The sequence below is a fragment of the Chenopodium quinoa genome, unplaced genomic scaffold, assembly GCF_001683475.1.
Source record: "Chenopodium quinoa cultivar QQ74 unplaced genomic scaffold, ASM168347v1, whole genome shotgun sequence".
Classification (NCBI taxonomy): domain Eukaryota; kingdom Viridiplantae; phylum Streptophyta; class Magnoliopsida; order Caryophyllales; family Amaranthaceae; genus Chenopodium; species Chenopodium quinoa.
Window position 1 is genome coordinate 5,523,350 of NW_018743920.1, and position 25,587 is coordinate 5,548,936.

The 25,587-nt window shown below is 35.0% G+C and overlaps 5 protein-coding genes across 6 annotated transcripts in view; all 5 read right to left on the reverse strand.

Annotated features, from left to right (window-relative positions):
* Positions 1-1,613: 1,613 nt before the first annotated feature.
* LOC110688115 (solute carrier family 25 member 44-like) lies at positions 1,614-3,801 on the reverse strand. The gene has a single exon (XM_021864802.1). It carries the CDS (start codon positions 2,884-2,886, stop codon positions 1,846-1,848), a length of 1,041 nt encoding a protein of 346 aa, XP_021720494.1. The 5' UTR covers positions 2,887-3,801; the 3' UTR covers positions 1,614-1,845.
* A 6,618-nt stretch (positions 3,802-10,419) lies between these two features.
* Positions 10,420-15,618, reverse strand: LOC110688116 (ankyrin repeat-containing protein At2g01680-like). Its single transcript, XM_021864803.1, has 4 exons — positions 14,297-15,618; positions 14,092-14,203; positions 12,261-12,874; positions 10,420-11,359 (listed from the first exon to the last, which is right to left on the reverse strand). The coding sequence occupies exons 3-4, from the start codon at positions 12,846-12,848 to the stop codon at positions 10,628-10,630; spliced, it is 1,320 nt and encodes a 439-aa protein (XP_021720495.1). The 5' UTR covers positions 12,849-12,874; positions 14,092-14,203; positions 14,297-15,618; the 3' UTR covers positions 10,420-10,627.
* Positions 15,619-15,627: 9 nt separating this feature from the next.
* LOC110688560 lies at positions 15,628-16,314 on the reverse strand. Its single transcript, XM_021865329.1, has one exon. It carries the CDS (start codon positions 16,312-16,314, stop codon positions 15,628-15,630), a length of 687 nt encoding a protein of 228 aa, XP_021721021.1.
* A 55-nt stretch (positions 16,315-16,369) lies between these two features.
* On the reverse strand, positions 16,370-17,770 carry LOC110688117 (ankyrin repeat-containing protein BDA1-like). The gene has a single exon (XM_021864804.1). It carries the CDS (start codon positions 17,491-17,493, stop codon positions 16,888-16,890), a length of 606 nt encoding a protein of 201 aa, XP_021720496.1. The 5' UTR covers positions 17,494-17,770; the 3' UTR covers positions 16,370-16,887.
* An 898-nt stretch (positions 17,771-18,668) lies between these two features.
* The window catches only part of LOC110688118 (midasin-like), a 44,459-nt gene continuing 37,540 nt past the window's right edge, over positions 18,669-25,587 (reverse strand). For both annotated transcript variants that reach the window (XM_021864806.1, XM_021864805.1), the window contains 13 exons: positions 25,227-25,507; positions 24,660-24,917; positions 23,852-24,073; positions 23,582-23,740; positions 23,235-23,456; positions 22,552-22,839; positions 22,342-22,473; positions 22,029-22,238; positions 20,204-21,919; positions 19,833-20,114; positions 19,456-19,737; positions 19,159-19,287; positions 18,669-19,071 (listed from right to left, as the gene is read on the reverse strand). In XM_021864806.1, coding sequence (XP_021720498.1) covers positions 19,039-19,071; positions 19,159-19,287; positions 19,456-19,737; positions 19,833-20,114; positions 20,204-21,919; positions 22,029-22,238; positions 22,342-22,473; positions 22,552-22,839; positions 23,235-23,456; positions 23,582-23,740; positions 23,852-24,073; positions 24,660-24,917; positions 25,227-25,507 — 4,214 coding nt within the window. In that variant the 3' untranslated portion in view covers positions 18,669-19,038. The remainder of the gene's footprint in view (positions 19,072-19,158; positions 19,288-19,455; positions 19,738-19,832; positions 20,115-20,203; positions 21,920-22,028; positions 22,239-22,341; positions 22,474-22,551; positions 22,840-23,234; positions 23,457-23,581; positions 23,741-23,851; positions 24,074-24,659; positions 24,918-25,226; positions 25,508-25,587) is intronic.

Sequence of the window (25,587 nt, forward strand, 5' to 3'; positions counted from 1 at the left end):
TTAGCTAAACAAGTTGACATAAGATAGTAATTTAATTAAAAAAAAAAGAGAGAAAATCAATTTGATTGTCTTTCCATAAGTGATCTTTAACAAATCAAATAAATCCAACATTTGTAGGTGATGTTGATAATAAAATTAATACTATACTATATTTTGTGAAAAAGTAGTTAATGTTTATTAAAACTTAAAAGCATTATCAATCAAGATCCCGTTGAATTTGTCAAAGTAGAGGAAACAAATTAAAAAAATTAATTACTTTAAAAATAGATACTCCTAGATGCAAGCAAACTTTATGTCGTCCACTGTCAAAATTAAAAAATTAATTTGATTATCCAATTTGAGATAAAGCAACACTATCTGATTATGAGTTATGAGTTTTAGGTCCCCAACTGCTCTTCTTCTTGCCTTTTAAGAATTCATATTTGGACTAGAAGCTTCTTGATTCTAATTATTCTATGAATTTGATAGATACTATTTTTCCAATCAAGGAAAACTTGACATATGAGTTATATGACTAGTAGTTTTCCATTTCAATCTCAATGGAACCAAAGATTCATACTCTCATGTGTTTGTTGGAAGAAGTATAGATGAATAGATGATATGATTGTGTTTAATTAGTGATGAAATAAGTTATTTTGGTGCACCTGGGAATCCGTGCACTAAAAATGACTGAAATTTAAAATTAATGTATTTGATTGTGTTACATTAACTAGGGCAATTAATATTGATAGACAAACCACTTGTTTTTGTCTCTCTTATACAAAACACATGACAACAACACTTGCTGACATTGTTTTTCTCGTAAATTACTGAGACTGTTGCATTATTTAAATTTAGTGCTTGACATCTTATGAAACGTCCGAGAATCTCGCGACCTAACTAATATTATTATCTGGTTGTTTTACGTCATTTTTAGCAAGATTTATCGCCATGTATTTCAGTTTTCTTGAGAAACTACTATTTATCTCGCAAAAAAATTTGAGTTTCTCGTGTCTTTCCCTAAAATTGTTTAATTGTTGATTTCATTTGCCATTTTGGAGTTGTCTATTATGGTTTTGCTGATTAATTTGTTTGTTTGAAAACCTTAATTTGAATATTGTACCTAGTTATGGAAATAAAACTTTGTTTATCTTGTGAACTTATACTAATGTCTACCATACATATTCATTGGTTGATTAGTTATTTCAACTGAGTAATTTATTGCTTTATAGTTTGTACGTCTTGAAACTTATTTCTTTGTAGAAATATAGCCCATCAAACTTGATCCGATAATAATTAGAGCAAAGGTATAGCAAGTTACTTGTGCTTGCCTTCCTTTACAACAACCGTGATCTAAAATTGTTTAGAATTCGTATACTTTTGGCACATGAAAGCAATGTGAGGGCCATTCTTGGCTTGAGATGTTATCATAACTTTGAAAGGATATTTACTTTGGAATACTTTGCAAGTTGTCCCCATCTTTCATTTTTCAAATCAAAAGTGACTAGGCATATTATCCCACTTTTCTTACTTTTGCCTTATCAATCTTAAGAAATTTATGTTCTTTGCATACATAAGGAATTTAGAGTGAAGAAATGAAAAAACCAAGTAATAATTCCAAAATATTTAATGGATGTTATAATATTAGCAACATTAATTGTCAAAAAAAAAAACACGTATTCATTTTTGTGAAGTCGAAAGGGATTACATTCATTAAAACCCTAATTCTCCTGTCAAGTTTAACAAAATAAGGGATCAAACAAGGAGATTTAGGGTTACAAAAGACACAGAAAAACTTGTTCTCTGCATATTACATTTTGATCTCTTACTCCTATTTTCCCCCTGTATAGAGTTATTGACCTAAAACTATGTCACACCCTCTTGGCTCTTGGCTGACAACCTCTTAAGAAACTCATAAGTAGTGATCATGGTGGTGGCCGACATCGACATGGAGGCGCACCGTGGCCCAAGCCCTCGATAGCACGCTGTCCACCCGCCTTCCCGGACCAAATTACGCACCGTTTGAGCCACCGTAGGGCCTCTACTACGCCCATTCTCCTCACTATCCAAGACTTGCAACCTAGTCTTGATTGTATCCAAAGGCATTGTGATCAAAGCGGACGCCCCACCAGCCAGTGCAGCACTCACACCTTGAACCACCATCACCGCCTTCGAATCCGGCCTATAAGTGGTTGTCACCTCATCACCACCACTAGGATCATCTCTCTTGCAAAAGTAGCACCCAATACCACCCCAAATGAGGCGTTGAGCAACCGAGTAAGACGCCCACCAAACCGCATTAGAAGGTGCATAAGTCAATATAGATATACCAAAACCTCTGTATAATCCTCTCAATCCATCTGATTTGATTATTTGCTTGAACCCATCAACCCCATTAGCATACCTCATCTTGCTAAGATTTCCTCTACTATTCTGCACCATTAATCTTTGGCTTACAACATCAACCGGTGTCCATACAAGCTGCGCCGCAATGGCGGCTGATACACCAGCTGCAGCATTGGCAATAGCAGCCGCTGTGGGCTCAGCAAAACCAAGACCAAGAGTAGTGGCACCTACACTACTCTTGGTCACCTCGAGGGCGGTCATATAGAGCGCCCTCGCGGGTATGGTTCCGGTTAGAGAGGTTCCGAACCCTCTATACAGGGCTCGGAACCCCTCGCTTCGCACGATACACATAGCAGTCGTAAGACTGCAGGATCGTTGCGAGTATCGGCCGACCTGCTGCCGGGTCTTCAGGACTACGGCAGGGTACAGGGCGGCCGAAACGCCGGAAAATAAACCAGCACCAAGGATGAAAAACTTGGATTTATCTAACATTTCCCAGTTTATATCTGCCGGAATGTGGATTTCTTCCTTGGATTCTTCTTCTGCTGTGCCTAAACTCATCTTTTCGATTCTTCCAATTTTGGAAACTTTACAAACTACCTAGAATTTCTAATTTTTTTGGGATTTTTTTTCTGTTTTTTTGAGAGGATTTATATACAAATCAACAAAATCAAACCCAGAAAGGTAATCGACAAAAAGTACCCACAAAACCTGAAAAAAAAATTGGTTATAATTACAGGGGTTTATAATTTATACAGGGGAATTTGTTAGATTAATCTAACTGACAAAAAAATTAATCAAATTTAACGGGAAGCTTGGGATTTTTTGCGTTTTCTAACCCAGATTTTAGAGCGAAATAATAGAACAGGGAAAAGATCTAGCATTATTTTCTTGTAAAAAAAAAAATAAAAGAAGGAATAAATACGTCTGTTTTTACTAAAATTTGAGATGAAAATTAAAGAAACCAATCTCCCAAAATAAGAATTTTTCCTAGAAAACAAATTTAACCCTTTTTTTTTTTTTTTTGATGTGATAAATATAACCCAGAAAAAAGGGTGAAAGAGAGAGAAAAAGAAAAGGGTGAGTTGTGAAGGGTAGAAAGTGTTGTATTGAGGAATGAGGAGAAAGGGGGGTTTAGGAGAATGAGTGAATAACTGACACGCGTCGGTTAGTGTTAGGGTTTTTGGCCTTGATTCTAGGTTTTGTCCAAGCACGAGCTGGCCACGTGGGCTGTGACTGTGACTCGGTTACCCTTATCCGGTTTCAGGAGCTTTGTTTTTTCTGTGTTTTCATAACTTGCATAAGGATTAAGGAATGCTCATATATTAGGTAACATGCTTTATTTTATTATTATTTTTATTTAATTGTGATATTAATCATTGAGTAGTGTTTTAGAAGAATGATATTTATCTGGTTTTATTGGTAAAGTGTTCGTATGTATATGTTTTTACGATATCTATTATCTACTGTAATTTATAGAGTACGACTTTTATTAAATCTGTTTTCACTTTTGTATATATGTTATGACAAGACACTATGATAATTCCAATTTAATTAAAAAAAAAAAACTCAATCAATATATATATATATATATATAATGATGAAAGACTCAATGTTTAAATCCAATAAATCTTATCACTATGAGATTGGTAAAATTAAGGTGTAAATTCAAATGTTGTCCAATTTCAATATCAAGTATTGGGCTTAAATGATCAATTTATTTTGTGTTTTTTTTTTTTTTATTAGAGAAGCACAATGCAATCCAATTTCTATCCCAAATATTGTAATGTAATTCCCCAAACAAAATCCAATATCCAAAATACAAATCAACTTATAACTTTGTCTCTTTAGGCCCAATGACTCAATGAGGCTTATCTTGGCCCAATGTGATGAAATTGATGAGCACTCACAAAACACGGCGTTATTTCATGACATGGCTCTAATCAATTAGCTAAGATAAATTAATGCGGGAGATTGGTAATTTAATTTAATTCAATGAGTTTGGTGAAAATTTAATAAAATTAGATAAAGCCCATGTGATGTACGGTTTATTTTTATTTTTCAAATAAAATATTTTACTAAATATATATTTATTTAATAAAATTTGTGATATTCGCCTACGTCACACCGTGTGGTTGGGATTACTTGTTCAGGAGTTACTTGGTTGATCAAGGATTACCCAATCGATTGGGGGTTATTCGGTTAGTGTTTAGATGTTTCTCATCCGGCCACACCAGCCACACAAAAAACGCGTTATTTTTATAATTAATATAAAATTTTTGATCAAAAATAAATTGCAATTCTTTTTTTTTTATTATTGTCTAAAATATAAAATTTTCCTATGTGACGCTCTAAAATTAATCTTACGTGGCATAATCCTATTACATGGTTTTAAAATTATTAATCCAACTAATTTTACGTGGCATAATCTGATTGTTACACTTTAAAAATATTAATTTTAAGTGACGCTCTAATAATTTTAAAAAAAAGTAAAATCTTAAGTGGCGCTTTAAAAACTCAAAATAGAACTCTCGTTTATATATATATATATATATATATTAGATTCTATGACTGCTCCAACTAAAACGGACACCTGTTGGTCCATTCTAGATTTACATTATAGTTGGCCTGTTGGTCTGACAAACGTGCCCACCTGATCAAACGGTATCTTTCTTGATTTTAGAAAAATCATCAAAGATTAATATGGATAATGTTAAATCAAATTTAAAGGCCCAATTCTTTATACCAAAGCCCATCATAAGCCCCAAATTGAAAATTTGTGAGAATTATGAAGGAATGTTTTCCATCTTTGTTTTGAGTTGGCAATTTCATTGGCATGTATCATATGTGTTGAAAGGGTTGGCCCAAGCTTCGCTTTTTAAAAAAAAAAAAACTAAAGCTTGACCCATTAAATGTTGACTCTCGTCATGTATAATACAATATTTTAAAAAATTGATTAATCTAGGCAATTAAGGTAAGGTAGCAACACCCAAATGTATAATAGGCCGACTAATCATTCGATCTATACAATAATTCCAAAATTAATAAAATTAGCTGCTAACTTAAAACTATCAGAAGCAATCAACAAACACTCGTATTATTTACCGATTGCTTCCTACCATTAATAAAAAGGCAGGCTTGTGAGACAATTACAAGATTTAATTTTACAACAAAAAAATAAAGATAAAAAATTGCAAGACTATGAATTGACTCATATAAATAAGTCCAAATACACAACTAATTAATAAATAATTTATTGCATAACCAATATAATTTCCAGCCCACAGGAAAAAAGAAATCTAGCCTAAAAACGTTACAAAATCTCATTGATTTTCTTCATAAATTATTATTATTATTATTATTATTATTATTATTATTATTATTATTATTATTATTATTATTATTATTATTTTTTATTTTATTATTATTTTTTTTTTACACAAAATCTCATTGATTAGGTATCTTCAGATTCTTCACACAATATCACAACTTTCCTTTACACTCCCAACCTATAAATATTACCATATATTCTCATTAAGGAAATAAATCAAACTTGATTCAATCCCAATAATATTTCTCTATAAAAAAAACCCTTTAAACCCTTGTAATTTTTCATCATAAACCTCCACAAAAATAAAATAGTCTAAAAAAATCTCCAAAAACACAAGATGAAACTACAAGAATCAACATCAACCATGAAGAAAACATACCTTTACACTTTCTTGCCCACCAAGAAAGAAGAGATGGATGTGAGTAGTGCTAGTGGTGTAACGAATTCAAACCAAGTCCCCCGTATCCTCATCGAAATTCGAGACGATTCCACGGTTCCGACTATGTTAATGCCAAACCTCGACTCGAAAGACAATGTCGACAATAAGTACGACCCGTGGCGGATCCGGAAATGCTTGGACGTGAACGAGGTTACTACGGGTAAGATTCGGTTGACTCATGACGATGTTTTTGAACATGTGTTTCGTTACTCGAGTTTAGAGAATGCTAACAAAATTGTTACGGGTAATAAAGTCCATGTTTCTGTTTGTGATTTGACTGACGAAAATGCCCCTGTTGTGTACGGTCCGTACGATGAGAAGACTTTCATTGAAAAGGGTGCACAGGATGATTATGTTCTTGGGGTTAATATGGATTTGTTCAAGACTCGTGGGTTTAAGAAGGATGATAAAATTGGGATTTATTATGATCATAGGAATCAAGTTTTTTATCTTAAGGCTTTTCGTTGATTGATTGATCAATCGATCTGTTATTTGATTGGTCTCTCTATAGTTACTAAAGATTTCGGTTGACGGTTCTTTTTTTCGGAATTAATTATCTTGTTACATTGATAGTTTAACTTGACGTGGTACCATGACAATTAATTTAGTAGCGTTTTCGTGTATCACTAGTTTCGTTTTTAATTTTTTGGGTGTAAAACTTTAATTGCGTCGTATGTTTCTTTTAGTATGCATGATCGAATAATGTTGTAGTGCATAAACAACTTTCGTGTTATGATCAATAATATGTAGATTGTTTTCTTTAACTTTTTTCTTTTATTCTTGAATCTTGATTAGAATAGTTATTTGCATTGACTTATGTTATACAGTGCTTCGTATTGGAGTAATTACTGAAAGATTAATACAAATCAATTACGTTATTTGAGGACGTATATATAATCTTGGAGTAATGATGGATGTAGTATTTCGAAATTAATTGCCTGTGTTTACCGATTATATTGTTTAATTGCAGTCGCTGAATAATATATTTTCAGTTGTAAATTGTAATTGTCTATTAATTTGTGAGTATATTTTAGCAAAAAGTAAATATTTTATTTAAGACAATAACTATCTTTTTTTTAGGATGATATTTTAAATTTTTTATCATTTAGCAGGCTTTTAAAAATTGATAAAGAACAGCAAATTAACCTATGGACCTTAGTTGTTATTGTACATGGTGATGTTCATATAATACCTTATACCTTATGAATTTATGATTAGCTCTTTAGATCTTTTAAAAAAAAAAGGAAAAGAAATTATTTTAGGTGATTTTAGAGGTTTGACAATATCAATCAAAGCCCAAGGAAATAATTGATCAAAGGGTTAGCTACTTAAGGTAGTCTTCTGATCCACTTCAAGATTAATAATTGACTTCGATCTGATCCTTCGCAAATTCTTCTATGGACCCTGGTCCATCTAGATATAGGTGCATCACACCTATATTTTTGAACATTTAGTAAAAATATCTGAAAAATTGCAAATTTTGAACATTTAGTAAAAAAATCCGAACATCGTAAATTTGAACATTTAGTAAAAATATCTGAACAATCACAATGTAGCATGCCTATACTTTTGAACATTTAGTAAAAAAATCTGAACAATCGCAAATTTCATGTATTATATTAAATACAACACTATATAAAAAAAACAACAATGTTTTGAAAGAAGCTTGTCTGTCGTAATAATTCAATAGTTTTGTAATATAAACTGAACATTGTATATAAAATGAACATTTCTTTATAAAATATGAACATATAAAATTGATTGTATATGTTCATTTTTGTGACGTGTTCATATTTTTTTTTAACTATTACTAAATGTTCATTTTTTGTAAAGTGTTCAATTTTTTTTACTAAGTATTCAAATTTAATTTACCTTTCTGCACTATTTTCTTGTTTATCTTCCATGTCGGTTCGTCAATTTGCAGAGGAGAGAGAATGTGCAGTTTAGCAGTTGAAAGTGGAAATGAAAGAATTAAATTTTGAGTCATTTTTTTTTAAAAAAAATACGTCTTGTTGGGAGCGAAATTAAAAAAGAAAGAAAGTGAGAGTGTTTGGGCCTAGGTTTTTAGTGAGAAATGAAGTTTATAGCGTAAATGGTCTGTGGTCCAACTATTCTAAATGGATTAGGGTGCACAATAGACTTATTGTTGATCCACTTCAAGATTTTGGCGTACAATTGTACAAGCTAGGTTTCCGTTAAAATACCTAAAAGGTTCATATGTAGATTTTTTTCCAAGGAAACGTGCTAATGGGTGCACCATTCTAGGTTTCCTCAAATGTATATAATGTTATAACTTTCGCAATGACATGTGATTTTTTTATTTTTTTATTTTTAAGATACATGGAGGAGATTAGGTATGTTTTCTCACAACACCGTGACCTAAACTATCAAGGAGTAAAAATAAGAAAATTTACTATCTAAAAATAATGGATCTATATCTTGATGAGTCGAAGTAGAATAGCCGAGAGAGGAAACATAGTCTGCTGCCCGATTTCCTTCCCGATAGATATGTCTTGCCTGAAAGCTCAAAAAAGAATCCAAAATAGTCTTGAAATCATCCATAAGAAGCTGAAGTTTCCATGGACAGCTAAAATGACCCTGCAAAATTTTAATAACAGTAAGATTATCGCCTTCAGTAAAAATATCAGAAATATTAAATTCTCTAGCAAGAAGGAGGCCATTGCGAAGGCAAATAGCTTCTGCAAGGTAGGTCGGATAAGAGCCTAAATTATAAGTATGACTGGCCACATGATTACCTAGGTGGTGCCGAATAACCAAACCTGCAATAGCAGCATTCTGATTGGCAGAACCATCAATAATTTTACAAAAACCGAAAGGGGGTGGGGACCACGAGACTATGGGTGGGGGGTTAGGAGGAAGTGGCGGTGGGAGAGTCGTAGTAGGAAAGTGGATGGCGTCAAGAAGAGATCGAGACTCCGATTCCTTAAACACATAGAAAGCTCGAATAAAAATACTATGAATATTAGCAGAAGAGTTCTTAAAAATAACTGTGTTACAATGTTTTCAAATACTCCAAATAAATTAGCTATCTTAGGAAGGAGTCTAGGCAAATTGACTTTGAGAAAGAGAAATAAATCATGGATATGATTAATTTGAGGGATGCGACCAAGCCACTAAAGGACAGAAGAAGAAGACTAGATTTCCATAGAAAATGGGCAAGAGAGGAAAAGATGATCCTGGGATTCAGAATGATTAGAACAAAGAGCACAAAAGTAGGGACAACAATATTACGTGAAGATAAAATATGACGAGTAAGCAGACTTTTATGGAGGATTTGCCAAAGGAAAATCTGAATTTTAGGAGGAATGTCTAATTTCTAAATCCAACTAAATTCCCATTTAGAGGTAGGATGAACATGGGAATGATCAAGCCAAGTAGCAGATTTAATAGTGAATTGACCATTTTTAAAGAGACCCAACATGGTTCGTCAGGAACAGGGGAGGAAGGGAGGGGGGGATTCCTCAAATAATTTGAACTACATCATTGGGGAGAACAGTAAGAAGAAGAGGGATATCCCAAGAATTTTTATCAGTGATGAACATATCAACTATGACATCAATATCCGCAATTTGATCCGGATCCAAATTGAGAAGGGCAATAAGATTGGTGTGAGCACACCAAATATCTACCCAAAAAAAGAAAGAAAACCCATTACCTACTTTCCAGCGAAGTTTGTTGATTAAGAGAGAGTGGATTTGAAGATTTTTTTCCAAATCCAACTAACGGTCAACTAATGGACATTGACGGACACCAAATGGAAATGACATTTGGTGATACTATACTAAACCTCAGTGACATTTGGTGAATTTTGAAAACCTTGATGGTATTTGGTGAATTTTGCAATTGCTCAGTGGCATTTGGTGAAATAGCCGTTGAAAGTGAGGAGAGTAGACATAGGATCTTAGGATTAAGGTATTCGAAAGCATATTCTCTCTCTAAAATTTCTCTCACTCACATGTCAATTTTATTAGTACTATCATATTCTTTTTAAGGATTTTGAAATCTAAAATCGACATTATTGAATGTGTTTTTTTTTTTAATTATTAAATCATGTGGTTTACACTTATGTATATATCTTTTTCATATTTATGACATGCTTGATGATGGGCTAAGATGGTTAAATAGCCAACTTTATTATAAATGGTTGGGTGTTTGAATCCCTTAACCTTATATTTTTATATGAAGTAATGTCGGTTGCTTAGGTGATGTGGAATAACGTTTAAGGTCACATCTCAGTGGTACTAATGTTAATTTTTAAAATATTTACGAATTGTCATGTTATGTACCACCAAATACATAACATTCCTCTATTTTTACTTCCTCCCTTTTAATATATTAGTATAGATTTCTAAATGCATGCAAGGTTTGTCAATCACTTAGCTTAACAACACTTTACTCAATACAATTACATACATACACCAACCTTGTTACATCAAACAAAGAAAGAAAAATTGAGCAATTTTACATCAAACAAACAAATGAAGCTGGAGTAGCTAGAAGTTTACACTTGCTCAAGCATTTGACAATGCATCCTCTCTTCTACCACGCGATTTCCTTTGCTTCATACGCCCTTTGATACTCATTACAACCAACACAATCAACCGGATGATATTAAGTGCACTAAAAATTATCAACAACCCAAACCAAATCAACATAAGAACAACAGCAATATCGAGTTTTGAGTATCGACTTTCAGTTGAAAGCATTTGTCCAATGTAATTCAGTCCCAAAAACCCGATTGCACTATACATCAACTGTATCACAAGCCAAGCACAAAACTTGTTTCTTAAGGGTAAACCACTTACTAGTAACAATATGGTCGTTACAGCAGGCACGAATGAGCCCGAGTTTATTGAGAATTGGTCGGGTATATCTGGTCCATTTACCTTCAAGTAGATGATAGGCAATGCATTAATCGTGACTATAATAGCCGCGACAATTAATATTTGGCCTTCAATATCTTCTAAATGTTTAGTATTATCATCGTTGAAGGTGAAAAATCTTTTCCATGACTTTTTTGGGCTTGGTGGTCTAGAATGTGAGGTTGCATTGTTTTCTTGGGTGCTTAGTTTTGATGGTTGAGTGTTTGTGGTTGGTTTTCGAACGTTGGATCGAAGGAGAAGGTTGAGTAGCTCGAGTCCTTTGAAGTCTTTAGGAGAGTTTTCGACCAAGTCTAAGGCTGTAAGACCATTGTTGTTCACTGCATTATGTTCAATACTTGTTTCTAACAAGTATTTTGTAACCTAAAAAAGGAAATAGAAGAATAAGTTTTTTTATTCGAAATATAATTAATAATATATTAATTATAGGTAATACGAAAGTACTTGTTATTCAAATGTATGTTTTTACGCATAGTCGTATATAGTTGTATAGTTGACCCTTAATCTCTAATCATGCCGATTACAACGAATTCAAGTTAATTTTTTTCAAGATAATGTTCAATTAAATTAAACAACAAATATTTTAGGTTTAATAAGACCACATAAGATAAGGTAATAATTTTGGTGTTGAGAGAGCCATAAGGGCGGGTAATGATGAGAATCGATCTTAAAATCACTTGGAATCAGGAGGGAAATCAAATAAAGTCTAGTAAGACGAATAAAAGATAGTTCCCCCCATAAAAAATAAAAATAACGAATAAAAGATAAGATAAGATAAGATAAATTAAAGACTAATAATAAGATAGAAAAGTTAAGGGCTAATAAGATTGATAAAATAATTGAAATAAATGAGAATAACTTTATCTTATATCAAAGCAATTTATGGACACGACACCTTCCCAACTCTATCCTAAAATTCCATAAAATGGTGCAATTTGGTCTTCAATTCAACTATTCAAGTAGGAAAAGATTTATGTTGACTTTTATAGAAGATGACGTGGCTGAGCGTGTGAGCTAGACATTTGGTGGAAGATCGAATGGAATGGAATGAAGTGTTTTAGATATATTTCTAGTTTCGTATAAATTAATCTTAATTCCATATATAACAAAATAACTTTGTATAATTAAAAGATAATTACGTGAATAATGTAAGAGTTTAGATGGTATAAGCATTAATGTACAAATAAGGTGTATAAAAGACAATTAACTATATATAAAAATAGTTTTAAACATAAAACATAAGTTAAAAGGACAAAAAGAGTACCTCCAAATTCTTGTGCAAAGCAGCCAAATGCAAGACCGTATTACCATCATCATTTCTTGCATTCAACAAGTTGTTACAATCACTTTGACCTCTAAACATCTCAACCAACACCTTTAAAGCATCCAAATTATCATACTTCACACACAAGTGCAAAATAGTAGCTTCTCCATCCACCCTTGACCGAGTCGACTCGGGACACACCCGAGCCAACTCGGTCAACACCTCAACCTTGACCCCTTTCATTATAGCCATGTGAAGGGGCAACTTCCCATCCTTGCTACGAGCAAGGCAAGAACTCGGTCCCACACGTAAAAGCTCGCGGACGATCTCCACGTCTCCCTTGGCGGAAGAGACGTGGAGGGGCAAGTGGCCGAGCGAGTCAGACTCGTTGGCAAGCTGGGGGTTGTGGCTGAGTACAGCCCGTACAAACTCGAGGCGCCCTCGTAAGGTTGCAACGTGTAAAGGGGTGTCTAGGAAGAAAGTTGTTGAGATTCTATCAAGTATTAAGGGATCTTCTTGGATTAATGCTTTCAAATTTGGCACATTTCCTTCAAAAGCAGCTTCATACAACCTTTTCTCCATTTCCATTTTTTTTCCCTCTCTCTTCTATTTTACTGTTTTAGTTGCAAGTTGTACATTTTTGTTAGTTCATAGAATAAGTTTTATAGTAGCTTTGGTACAAAGTATAAGAAAGTCAAGATAACAAGGAAAGTTTAGGCTAGTTGGATAGTTTGACTATGAAAATTGGACTTGGTCAAATAATGTAGGAAACAATTAGCTAATAATGGAAAGAAGATAACTATGGATAAAATGCGTGTTGTTTATGTGTTTGGTGTATACGCTAAATTATGATTTAGGTAACCACAAGAAATAAGAGGGGCTTCTCTTGCATGATGCTTAAGGAATAATGAATCACCATTACTTTATTCTTAATGATCTTCGGGATTTGATCCATATCGGAAAGAAAATTCTCAGCCTATAGGGGCTTGATCCTTAACATAGTCAAACTTGACAGACATTTTAATGCGTGAATTTGACCATTACATTAATATCTAACTAAAAATGTTCAATGCGATACTAATTGATTTTCATACCTTACTCAAAAATTACAATCAAATTTAATATATAAATAGGAAAATAAAATCAAACTGTGTCAATTTTTACAAAAAATCTTGTGTGGACTTGTCCACATTAATTATTAATATGAACCAAAAGCCCACACGTGCCAAGCCTGCAACTTCAGTCTACAACTACATACTCACGCACTCCCTCACTCTTCACCACCCCCAAACTCAAACCATCGCAATTCGCAGCAGCCAACCACCAACCCTCCGAACCACCTCCTAACTCACACCACCACAGCCAACCACCAACCCACCGAACTCACCGCACCCACCAACCACCGAACTACCTCCAAACTCACACTAACTCGAAGGACTCACATCACTACAGCCAACCACCTCTAAACTCACACCATTGCGGCCAACAACCTCCAAATTAACACCATCGCAGCCAACCACCCCGCAAATCGCACAAATTCGATTGCAGTAGTTTTGATTTGGAATGAGTAGCCGATTTGGTGGTGCGATGGTGAAGCAATCGAAATCAATCAGCATCCAAGCAGTAGTTTCAATAATTACCATTAATTTAACATAGTCCTTAATTTTGACACTATACAATATTGAAAACGAAGTGACCTTTTTTAACCAAACAAAGACCTTATAAATAATACAGTGACTTTATTTTAACAATAGTGACCTATGATAATATAGTGACATTTCATCGTAAACCTTTTCAATATATATTTAACCTCTAATATTAATATAGTTACCTTTATAAAGATAAGTTTAAAATAACATTCGGCTCAGCTTCAAGCTCTTTACGTTCATAACCAGTAGCAATGGGCATTGCATCTTCAACCTCACTCTGAGCCTTTGAAACTTCTACACAACCCAAAACAATCCAATCAAATAAAAAAAATTCAAAAAAACAACAATAGATCTAAATCAAAACCCTAGAAAATGGGGGAAAATTACCGACATCGGCGGAGAAATGGTGGCGAGAGAGAAGAAAAGACGAAGAGCGAACAGCGGAGGAAGCAACAAGAAGATGATGAGCGAGAGAAGAAAATGAAGGTCTAACAGTGGCGGAAGAGGAAGAAGAAGAAAGAATTTTGAGATTAGAGAAAACAAGCCTTCTCCACATGATTGATTGAATTGTGTTCTAATGTTGAAGAAGATGAATGAATCGATCAATTGATCTGGAAATTGTGATTTGGGGAAAAATTGATGAGTTTCTCCCTCTTACGTGGGTGAGTGCCCTTTTTGTTTGGACGAAAATGAGGAAAGAGAATGAGTGAGAGGAGGAAGACTGGAAGAGGGCGGCTGTGTTCCTTGTAAGAAGCTTGGTAGGCACGTGAGAAACTTGGTCCACAATAAATTTATTGTGGACCAGGTTTATTTAAGAATAAGTACAATTTTTATTGAATAGAGGTTTATACAAGTACATAGAGAATGGCACAATGATAAAGCATGTGAACTTGGTGTTGAGATCATTTTAGGGAAAAAAAACACATATTTTGATATGTGCTATAGCTTGGAAGATACTTTGCATATGTTCGAACGAAGATTATGCATATATGTAGGTATGTAGATGTAGATCTCCCACCAAAAACGATGTAGCATTTGTAATACCATCAATTATTTGTAATGCTGTGAAATCAATTATATTTTAATGTAAACCATTAAATTCTACTTTGTAATAGATATAAATATATAGAGTATACACATTGTTTCGGATGAAAATAATAGGACCTTCGGACATGTCTTTTCTTGTGGGCGGAAGACTGATCTCGGTCCAAGTAATGATTGGGCCAAGGGTTTCCTGCATAGCAAACACACGTAAACTGATCTCGGGGGTTGTGCCGAGGAAGGCCCCTCCGATGCCGAAGTCAATACAGTGTTGAGAGAGAGAGCTATGCAAGAGTATTAATTGCTTGAGGCTTGAATTGAATGAATGTAGAGAGAGAAGATTGAAGGTTTTTATACCTTTGCTCAATAGATAGATGGACCTTAAATCAAGTGGGCTTGCCATGTTGACTGGGTCTTGACTGACTTGACAATTATTTGAAGACTTGAACCTTGCTTTGGGCTTTGTAATTAAAACATTTGTGGACCGGCCCAATTGGAGTGAATCAGACCCAAACACACATAATACAATTACACTACAACATCGTCCACATAATCAATCAATACATAAACCATGCTATTTTAACATAGGAAACTTTGACTAGTTTTACACCAGATCAAAGAAATACAAATAAATTTGAGCATAAATTACGTACTTTTAATATGTAATAACCCTAACATTAAGCATTATTTGCCATAGATTTCTCTCTTCTAAGGCGCAACCTTCTACGCTTCATACACATAATGATGCTCTTCACTATCCACACGATCAAACGAATGACATTTAGTGCACTTACTAACATAAGCAACCCGAACCAAATCGACACGAAAATAAATACAAAATTCACAGTTGAGTATCGACTTTCATTAGAGATCATCTCTCCAAGGTAATTCAACCCCAAAAATCCAATTGCAGTGTACAAACATTGTATCACAAGCCAAGCACAAAGCTTATTGCTTAAGGGAAAACCGGCTACTATTAGCAACATTATTGTTACAGCTGGTACAAATGAAGCCGAGTTGACCACGTATTGATCGGTTAAATCCGGTCCATTTACCCTCATGTAGATGATAGGCAATGCATTTATCGCGGCTATTATAGCCGCGGTAATAAATATTTCACCTCTCATATCTTGTAACTGGTTATGATTATTGAAGGTGAAAAAAAATTTCCAGGACTTTTTAGGCCTTGGTTGCCTAGGATGTGTTGTTGGTGGTTGGGTTATCGAGGCTGAGAGAGATAAATGAGTGTTGGTTGATCGTTGAATAGCGTTCGATTGTAGAAGGAAGTTGAGTAGCTCAAGTCCTTTCAAGTCTTTAGGTGAATTTTCAACCAAATCTAAGGCTGTAAGACCATTGTTGTTCATTGCATTTGGTTCAATGCCTGGTATTGCTAGCAAGTATTTTGTAATCTGAATTAAGCAAAGAAATAATAATCATGACTGCATGCTTAACATGGGTAAAACTTGTAAAAGATCTCACAAGAGCTACAAAACTTCATATTCTCTTAAATTTCTATATAATAGGCCATGACGACCTTGCATTCATAGTCGAACTATGGTTATGACTATTAAATTATATTATTGAACTGTAATAGAGCTTGTAAAACTATTTATGATATGGATACAAGTCAAATAATTAATTTAGAAATGTAATTCACATGGTAACTCACTACAAAATTTGAAATTTTCATGATAAAAGGTCACTTGGCAGTCTGGTCAACGAAATCAATTTGTAAGATTTGTTCCAATTTTGTACTTTATCAACATCCATAATTTAAGATCCACAAGCATCTATCTTCATATATTTTGATTAAGTAGAAGAGATTGAATGATTGATGGTAATGGATAATAAAGTTGAAATAAAATAATATTGGAAAAATTAAGACAGTTTTCTTTAAAAAGACTAGATTATTATTATTATTAAAAAAAACCAAGGATTTAAGGGAACAGAAATACCTCCAAATGCCTTTGAAGAGCAGCTAAATGCAAGATAGTATTGCCATCTTCATTTCTTACATTCAATAAGTTGTTACCATCATTTTCACCATTCAACACCTCCAATATTACTTGAATAGCATCCAGGTTTTCATACTTAACGCACAAGTGCAAAACAGTATCTCCTCTATCCACTCTTGATTGCATTGACTCAGGACATGCTTGAGCCAACTCCCTTACCACTTCAACTCGAACCCCTTTACTTATTGCCAAGTGAAGGGGCAACTTCCCATCCTTGCTACGAGCCAGGCAAGAACTCAGACTTACGCGTACCAGCTCATGGATGATCTCTATATGTCCTTTGGTGGAAGCGACGTGGAGGGGCAAGTGGCCGAGCAAGTCACACTCGGTGGCAAGCCTTGGGTTGGAACTAAGTACCGCCCTTGCAAACTCGAGGTGTCCACGTAGGATTGCAATGTGTAGAGGAGTATCTTGATAGAATGTTGAAGAGATTCTATCAAGAATTAAAGGGTCTTCTTGGATTATTGCTTTCAAGCTTGAAACATTTCCTTCAAGAGCAGCTTCATACAACCTCTTCTCCATTTCCATCACTTTTTCTCTCTGAATAAAGTTGGTTTTTTCTTACTTGTATATGGAACAAATTTTTATAGTAATATGGATTGGTTTGACTTTATAATATGGACTTGGTCTAATAACGTAGGAAACAAATCATAAGATATATTCTTAATCCAACTCATGTTTGGTGCATATGCTAACCAACGATTGATGTACAATGAGCATGCTTAATGAATGCCAGCCTAATCATGGTCAACTTTTGAAATTATACAAACCATTGTTTATTCACTGGACAGCCTTCAAAACTAGGATAGAGTTGCAGGGAATTGATCTATGACATTAAGTCTCAACAAAACAATTACTCTTTCCGATCTTAAATGTTTGCCCCATAAACCAAAAATGGTTGTCCTTAAAAGAGTGTCACTTTCTTATTTTTGATAGTGAGGACCACACTTTTTACTCTCACATAAAATACGTTCCACATCATCACTTTTGCCTCTTATTAACTCCACTAAATAAAAAGTCAACACTGTTAAAAAAAGTCAGCAAAGTAATAAATGTGAGAATATAGGATTAATATTCTAGATATTATGTTATAAAAGGATATATTTTGTAAATATTGTGTAAATACACCATATTCACAAAATATATCCTTCTATAATAGAATATCTAGAATATTGATCCTATATTCTATCAAAATGTATAAAGGTAAACAATCCATCTTGTGTGTGGCCGGTGACACCGTGTGGCCACTTATAAAATAACAAAATAACCCCTATAACATACATCAAGTAACCCTATAATACTGACCGAGTAACCCTATAATACTGACCGAGTAACACTTATACCATTGATCGAATAACCCTATAACGCTGACGAAGTAACCCCTTTAACACTGACCAATTAACCCCTATTACACTAACGAAGTAACCCCTATCACATAAGAACTTGTGAAAGGTAAAATCTTTAGGGACGAAGGGAGTAATAGTTCACGATCGAGCTTAAGAGTATTAGACACCATTAAATTTTTCACTTTTTAAAGTTTACATGTTAATACAAGAACTATCTTGTGTGTGCTAGTGTACTATCTTTAACAACCTTAGCTTAGATGATGTTGACATGCGAAAATACAAGACTACTTTCCAAAGTAATAAAAAAAAAAAAAAAAAAAAAAAAAAAAGAGAGAAAACCTGTTGGAAACCAGATGGTTAGACTATGAATGGAGCAACTCCAATTTAATTATAATTCCAAGTCCGTGTAAAACGGAGAGATAAGGGATTTGAGAAACCAGCTTGATGCATTGAATGAGCATATTACAAAACTGTCAAGGTTATATGACAGTCTCTCTTTCCTATATACATTCCCGTATATGATGTTTTTCCGGTCATGTATCAGCCTTTCTAAACCTATTCTTTTGTATAATAAGCAAATGGCAAATGTAGTATGTAATTTTCTCTCTCAAAACTTTTCTTAATGTACAAGTATACAAGCTGCCTTTCCAGCGCATATTGCAGCGCAACAGATTACAATAGTGTTTCAAGACCGATACAATCCCACGACGAGAAGCATACATTTCAGCTAGTCTCTTGATTGTTGCACCAGCTCGAGCCACTGCACCACAACCAGGTTTTAGTATAGGATACATAGAGTAAGAGGCTAAGGGCTGGACAAATTTTAGTTTAAGTTCAAAGAGAGTACCTGTCTCAATAGATCAGCTAGTGTTCTGGGGAGCATTTCAATGTTTCTCAACACAATGTAGTATGGGAACGGAAAAGAGTCTAGATATGGAACAGCTTTCTGAAGTAACCCATTCTTGAAAATATAATCCTTGATTTAAATAAATAAAAATAAAATAATTAGGATCAGATAACATTTATAAACCCATTATGCATAGGCCTAAGGATTTTCAGTAATCCATATATCCTCAAATTTGAATTAATTTTTTAGATGCTAGCTGCATGACTAAATGCAGCGAGTTGCATAAGGGGAAAATACCTTGCAGTCGACTATAGATTCTTGAGCACTATCCAAAACTATAAATGCCACCAGACAGTTTCTCTGCAACAGGTCTCTCATGAACCTCTTCACCTTTTCCTTGTTGTCATGAAACCGACCATCAGCAATGATCAAAACAAGCTGTTGCAATGGGTTCTGTCCAGAAGGCAGTCTTGCATTAGCCACAGCCTGTTCTAACATATTGTTCAGATATTTAAGGAGTTCAACCATAGGCTCCTCTCTTAAAGTATTCTCTTGATTAAATGTCAGGCTTGAGATCATCTGTTTGAATCAAAGTTCACAAAAAAGGGGAAGATTAAATTTCGGGTTGAAGATAGTTTTTGGAAAGATAGAGAAACATATAGTATTGAACTGACCTTCATTCCAGCTTCCCCAGTTAAGGGCTGATCAAAGTCATGTAGTAACCTGATGTTTCCTTCCTTTCCAAAGCTTGTAACAGCTAATTTCCCCACCTCAAGCTGAGACAAGGCACGACACACAGTGACCAAAGCTTCAATGGCAAAATCACCACAGCAATTTTCAGACATACTACGAGAATCATCCACCACGATCACAACTTGGTAATCACGTTTATTGGGTTTGGTACGCCTCAACCATATCTTATCTTTCCGGTAGTGGCTAGCAATATATGGAATTACCTGCAGTTCAACAGGTAAGAATATGATGAATTTTGAATGAAAATAACATGAAAAAGACAAGGAAAAGATTTGAAGTTTCAATTGCTTACTTTCTTCATATTGATCCTTTTGCCAGTCCTGTAATCCCCTTGAAGCTTGCTAGCCAGTGTAGGTTCCATGACTAGACGTAGCTGCTCGGCCAACTCCTGAGACAGCCTCATTGTGCGGAGCTCGTACTTTCTCCAAAGAGCACCAGCATTCATATTCATCTCACCAAGTTGCTGAGCAAGATTCTGCACTTTCCCTGGTTCATCACCACTAGTTGAAAGTTCACTTAGCTGGTTCCTGTCCTGGGTCATGTAAGACTTTCTTACTGAAACTAAACTCTCCACCGATTTTCCTGAACTGCCATCGATCTTTCTCTTAGGTTCTTGAACATCTTCTACAGGCAACTCATCATGTAAATCAGATATATTGATCTTTTCGTCAACCCTGCTTGTAGAAATTGGACGACTGTGGATGGCCTCAGTATTAGAATCATCATCACGGAGCTCGTCAGGTTCATTCTCCTGAGCAGTGCACCCATCTCCTTCAGGCTTATCATGGCCAATATTATGCTCCATCTGATCAGGCATTGCAGACCCTAGTGCCTGAGCAGTTCCCTGATCAAATTCAGATGTAAACCCAAATTCATCCACTTCCTGATCATCCATTTCGTCAACTGTCTCCTCATCTCTTTGTGGAACATCAGCAGAAACCTTCACTCTATCTTTCCAGTCTTGAAGAGCATCCCCAATATTGCGCAGTGGGTTTGGCTGATTTTTCTGGAAGGATGACTGATCTTGCTGTGGCATGGACTGTGGTTGATCATTGGATAGTTTACCCTTTGATGAGTTTCCAAACAGCATTTCCACCTGGTTGGAGTTTTCTGATGAGGCAAGGTCATTTTGAATATCAGTGCTCATAGAGCACTGCATTTCAGGTGCTGTACTTATAGATTCTGCCTTTTGCATTTCACTCATGGTCTGTGACATGGGCTGTGTGTTAGAAATATGATCGCTTAATAAGTCTGAATTTCCCTGCTCACTGATGTCTTTATTAGGTGCTGTCAGATCCATGTTGCCATCCTTGTCATCTTTGTTCTGTGAATCATCTTCAGCTTCTTCACTTAACATGTTAGACTCTGCCTTAGCTACAGTATCATCTTCAGGGTCAGTGTTATCCCCAGGGTCTCCATCATCCATATCATTGTCCCCCACATCAGGTTTATCTTCTTCCATAGTATTGTCCTGGTCTACTTCCATGTTCTCAGTCTCATCAACAGAAGTTTGATTTGGCTCATGGAGATCAATGTCAGTGGTGTCAGCATTAGCCTCTTCTTGGTCGACATTCATTGAATCTGGATTATCTATGTCATCAGTGCCATCTTTACTAGTATCCGCATTATCATTTTCATCAGTTGCATCATTGTCTCCTTCTGTGGGTTCATCTGTTGTAGCAGCAGTATCATCTTTAGCTCTTAGCTCCCGGTTATCAAGATCTCTGTCTTTCACTGAAGGTCCTGGCTCATGTTTCTCATTTGTATTATCAAGATTTTGATCTTCTTCCTTGTCACAAAGCTTTTCATCTACTACTTCACTATCGTCCCCAGTATTCCCCATGGCAGTATCTAACTGCTCATCCTCATCTTCTCCATTGTCATCATCATTATCCTCATCGCCAGTATCCTCACTCAAATTGAAGTCAGGAGCATCAAAATCATTCTTCATCTCAATTCCTTCAACTTTATCGTTTGGTAATTCATTTAATGCATCTGGCTCTTCTTTCTGCAAAAATAAATTGAACAATATAGAGATGAAGAAATAGGGAAATTATAATAAGTTCCACAGATAAAATAAGCACAAATGGGTTAACAGCTATCAAAGCACAACACACCTCTCCAGAGGCCCCAAGGAGCTGATCTTCATCAGTTATTTCATTGCTCACATCTTTCACTCCTCCTGTTCCTTCTCCCATGCCAGTCCCACAAGCATCTTGAGTCTTGTCACCAAGGGTATCATCAACTACGTCTTCAGTGCGTACACCATAGCCTTCAGAAAACAAGGAAGCAAATATCTCTGCAAGCCTATGAGTCAAAACGGATATCTGCAAATGCAGTTCAAGTCAGTCGGTAATTCGGATGTTTGACCAACACACATCACTACCAATAGGATGAAAAACAAGAATTAGAGACTTTAGAGTAGCTAACCATCTCGTGGACAGCCAAAAAATCAAGCAAAAGACCATCACTAAAAGTCAATATCAGAACCAGCAATTCCTTAAGATGTTCAAATTGCAGACCAGTTTCAGAAGATAAATCTGAAATACTTGGTATTTTTCCCTACAGAAAAAATAAGATTAGAATATGATTAATTTAACAATATTATCATTCCTAAAATACTAGAATTACAAAGCTTACAGTGTAAGAAATTAATTTATCAAGACTCTGACTAATAAGATCCAGCCGGAAGTTTGCTACAAAAGAATCAAACAAAGGTTTCCACGATGTGATCTTCATCAATAAATCTTCATCAGATGCATCCCTGTCACTCCAGGATCCTAGTTCTTGAAGTGCACTGCCAATATGTCTAAACATATCACTGAGTGATGCATTTATTTCAGCTTCCAGACCAGTAAGATCTTCAGCACAAGTTAAAGGTTGGTCACATTCTTTCGCAGAATTAAACTCATTTTCCACATTTTTTCCCTGCAATTCCAAACAGATTATAAGCTTCCCACAGCAATTAGTCCATTCAATTCAAAACGGTAGGACACAAAAAGTTTAATCAAGATCAAATGATGAATGATATAATTTTGTAACAAAATTACCATAGGGATTTGGATCACAATCATGATGTCCACTTCCCCACCTCTAACGTAAAATAACAAATAAAACACTTCATAAATTCTGACAAAAAATTGAAGGGAAACTTTGATTTGTGATAATCCCCTCCAAAACAAATGGACATAACTCCATCACACATTAATGGTCTCCTTCCATCCTTTTTTTTTTCTTGTCTCTCATTGTGCTCTACAAAGTATGAAAGGGAAGGTGGCTGACAGCAAAGACCAGGCCAGCATGTTGTAAGAAAAATCACTTACCTTTTCAATTATCTCTGAAAAATGACCAAGTAGAACATCTTCAATTGATTTCTTGTTAACTTGCACGCGTAAATCAAGAACATGTTCTTGAAACTCCCTTATGAGCTGAAAATTCTTTTTGACCAACTCTTCCATATCTTTGCCAGCCACAATAGGGTACATTGAATTTGATGCTTTAATTGCAGAATTATCATCACCAAGAAGTTCATTATCCAGCGATACCTGTCAGAAATCACAATGACACACACCATAAATACCTTATATACAAAACTAATTCTGATTAAATTGAAAGAATGAAGATGAGGAAGAGGGAGAGCAGAAGAGATGGATAAGTTCCAAATGCCTACTTTAGATTTCTCAAATGCCGGACTGAATTCCTCAATGAGCAAAAGAATGCCATTTGCTGCATCTTTAATGCTTTGACAGCTACTCATATGGGTATCTTTAACTGTTTTTAGCATCAAGGATTCTTCTCCCAGCATAGAACAAAATGTATCAAAAAGTTCCTGCATTATGTTTACAATACAGATGAAGGAAACATAGGTTTGATGAAACATAACTAGAAAACCTAAGTACCATGTACCAACCACCAAGACTCTAGGGGCATAAAATCTTACCTTTTGCTGCCACATGCATCTAAAGAGAACTTGTTGACCAGCAGAAACATTGACTTCATCAGTACGTCCTTCAGCAACAGAATGACAAACCAAACACAATTTTTTCAAGCATTGTACGCTTCTCCTCAAGTGTTGCAATTGGCTACGCAGATCATAAGCAGCAGCACGTTGCTCCATTTGTATCATTACAAGGTGTTCAAGGAAGCTATTACACCGATTAACCTACATGAGACATCATATAAAAATCTTAGATGCATATCCAGGTAATTAAATTCAAGTGATGAGTGTGTCCATGCTGTCTTTTCCATATAGTGTGTGAACTGTGAAGCATGGCTTTAAACAGGTTAACAGGCTATCTTACAACTCAACCAATAGGTTGTTGTAAGATAAATATTACTTGAACAACTATAAATGCATAAAATACATTTGTATTTTCCATTTGGATCCTGGATTTGTCATGATACTATTTTCGAATTTGTTTAAAGGTTGTCTTATACTATAGTTGACCCAAAAATAATGACAGCTGAAGAAGGTAAAGTCTTCATTGATAAGGTTTTTCATGAATTTTCTTACAAACGAGACCTCCATACTTCTGTGTTTAGATTTCTTCTGATAATTCAAGCAGGAAATAGCTCTAGATTGTGGTCCAACATGAACTTAGAAGAAGTTGTCCTGTTCTTTTAGTATTTATTACTTGTTCCTCAAACAGCCACAGAGGCCACATACAAGGAAGATGCAGTTGGGATCATTACATCACAAATTAAACCAGATCAAAGATCGGTCCTATTGATTGTTGCATGAGATTTACCTGATCCGGATTAAAATCTTTATGAAAGTTAAGAGATATCTGCTGCACATGTCTCACTGAAGCCAAACTTTTGAAGTAGTATTGATTAGCACACCTCCACTTGTCTTCTACACTAATGTGGTTTGAATTTTTAATGAAGTTTGAGGCATTGAGATCAATTTCCTTGAAAGACAAACTGTCATGCTTCAGCAACAAATGTTGTACATCATAGGATGGAAGAAAAAACCACCAATTTGATTCTCCCTGTTTAAACTTTTCCTGCAATTTTCAAGTTGTCAGTACATTATGCAAGCTAAGATACTTGATCCGAGAAATCAGCACTCCTTCCATCCCAATATTTCTGTTCATTTTGGGTAATCAAACTTTTTTAGGAGATGATCCACATACAGTTGATTAGTCATTATATTTCCAAATTTAAATCCAATACAACATAAGAGTAAATTCTTGATTTTAGGGCAACCTTTGGGATATACAATTGACAAATATAATGGGACAGCGGAGTAGCCAAAAAGAAAATGAAGAAAAAATTTAAACCCAGAATATGGAAAGAGATTAAAAGGTTCTTACATCTATTAAGGCAGACTTTGCAGTGAACAATGGACTGTTCTCCAAAAGCTTCTGAAGGTTAGATTTGTGCTTTGATAGTCCATGACTCTCCAAAAGCTTCAGAAGATCTGAAAAAGCCCTCATCTTTACTTGAGATTTCCCTTCATTTTTCCACATATCTGCACTTTCTGACACAGCTCTACATATTATTTCTAGATTATGCCAGACTTCAATCCATTCTTCCTTGTAAGCAAGACCAGGAGACTTCAAAGCGGAATGGTACTCAGCATTGTTGGCATCCACTGCATAATAGAATGATTTAAATTAGGTTTTGGAAATTAATTCCCAGGGTGATCATGTTCCCAAGGCAGGAAGGAGATCC

Coding starts and splice junctions, on each gene's coding strand:
- LOC110688115 (XM_021864802.1), bottom strand. CDS start 2,886: ATGAGTTTAGGCACAGCAGAAGAAGAATCCAAGGAAGAAATCCACATT.
- LOC110688116 (XM_021864803.1), bottom strand. CDS start 12,848: ATGGAAATGGAGAAAAGGTTGTATGAAGCTGCTTTTGAAGGAAATGTG. Junction 11,360..12,260: donor CTTTGCACAAGAATTTGGAG/GTACTCTTTTTG, acceptor TTCCTTTTTTAG/GTTACAAAATACTTGTTAGA.
- LOC110688117 (XM_021864804.1), bottom strand. CDS start 17,493: ATGGAAATGGAGAAGAGGTTGTATGAAGCTGCTCTTGAAGGAAATGTT.
- LOC110688560 (XM_021865329.1), bottom strand. CDS start 16,314: ATGAACAACAATGGTCTTACAGCCTTAGATTTGGTTGAAAATTCACCT.